Here is a 1,180-nt window from a genome sequence, read left to right as displayed (position 1 = left end):
GAAAGTTTGAACGTCTTCATATAGAAATTTGAAAGAAATTGAAAAAGAGCATCTTGCTGAAGTTGAAAACTTTCGAAAACGTTAAAGGATACTTTGAAGCGTCTGAGGGAAATTGACAACGAATGCATGGCAGTGACTTCTCAAAAAGACGAAGAGACGAAAAGATTGCCAAATTGAATCTCCAAGCTGAAACAACACTGAAACAGATCAGCGATGCTGAGAATGAAGTTATGGTAAGCATTGTTGTTGTTGTTGTTGCATAATTGTGTTGGAATGGAAATAACTTTGTTTGTTTGTTTGTTTGTTTTTTGTTCTGATGAAGATAATTTGACTGTAACTGTTTTAAATTGCAGCTTGCGATCGATAGTGCTAAACGCGCTTGTTCTTGCCGGGTGGAGTCAGATCGTACTTTTCAAGAAATTGACGAAGAGATGAAGAGTTTATTAATGCGAATAGCGATTAATGAAGAGTAAACATATCAATTATACGATGATCAGAAAAAGTGATCATGTGAACACTTGAATTATTTTTTTTTAGATATTTGAGTGATGCTGACGATTTGAAACAGCAACTGGACAACAGAACTGACGAACTTCATGAATATCAAAAAGAACTAGAAAGTTTGAATGCTTGTTCAAAGGTAAAAAAAAGTAAAATATTCTCCTCTTTACCCAAAATTCAACTATTACAATAATTTTAACATTTTGTTTATTGGAAATGATGCGATTTGTTTTCAGGAAATACAAAAACGCGCTGACGAACAAAAGCAGAATATTATTCTTTTGCAGAATAAATTGAGCCAAAAAGTTCAACGGTCGTTTGATAAATTTTTGAAGCATCGTAAATTTACTGGTGAACTGATCTTCAGTCACAAAAAAGAAAATTTGAAAATTCACGTTGTAATAATGCAAATTGGTTGATTTCAATTTCTAAAATCCATTTCTCTCGTTTTTGCTGATTCAGTTAGGGAAATTACCAGTGGGCAGTAATTCTGATTTTCAGGTACGACATGACAGTCAACAGTTCGATGGAAGAGCAATAAAAGATTTGAGAGCACTGAGCGGCGGTGAACGTTCCTTTGTCACTATTTGCTTTCTACTTTCAATTTGGAATGTCACTGATACGCCGTTTCGTTGTCTGGATGAATTTGACATTTTCATGGATATGGTAAATCGAGATC

The 1,180-nt window shown here is 34.2% G+C and overlaps 1 protein-coding gene across 1 annotated transcript; it reads left to right on the top strand.

Annotated features, from left to right (window-relative positions):
* Positions 1 to 122: 122 nt before the first annotated feature.
* Positions 123 to 1,167, top strand: Tsp_15102 (conserved hypothetical protein; the record flags this gene model as incomplete). Its single annotated transcript, XM_003370415.1, has 5 exons — positions 123 to 233; positions 354 to 469; positions 538 to 640; positions 738 to 896; positions 1,003 to 1,167. Coding segments are annotated over exons 1-5 (654 nt in total), but the record flags the coding sequence as incomplete, so codon positions are not given.
* Between the last annotated feature and the right edge of the window lie 13 nt (positions 1,168 to 1,180).

This window comes from Trichinella spiralis (genome assembly GCF_000181795.1).
Source record: "Trichinella spiralis strain ISS 195 chromosome Unknown Scfld786, whole genome shotgun sequence".
NCBI classification, from domain to species: domain Eukaryota; kingdom Metazoa; phylum Nematoda; class Enoplea; order Trichinellida; family Trichinellidae; genus Trichinella; species Trichinella spiralis.
Note: the sequence above shows the minus strand (reverse complement) of the source record. Positions and strands in the feature narration are given on the sequence as shown.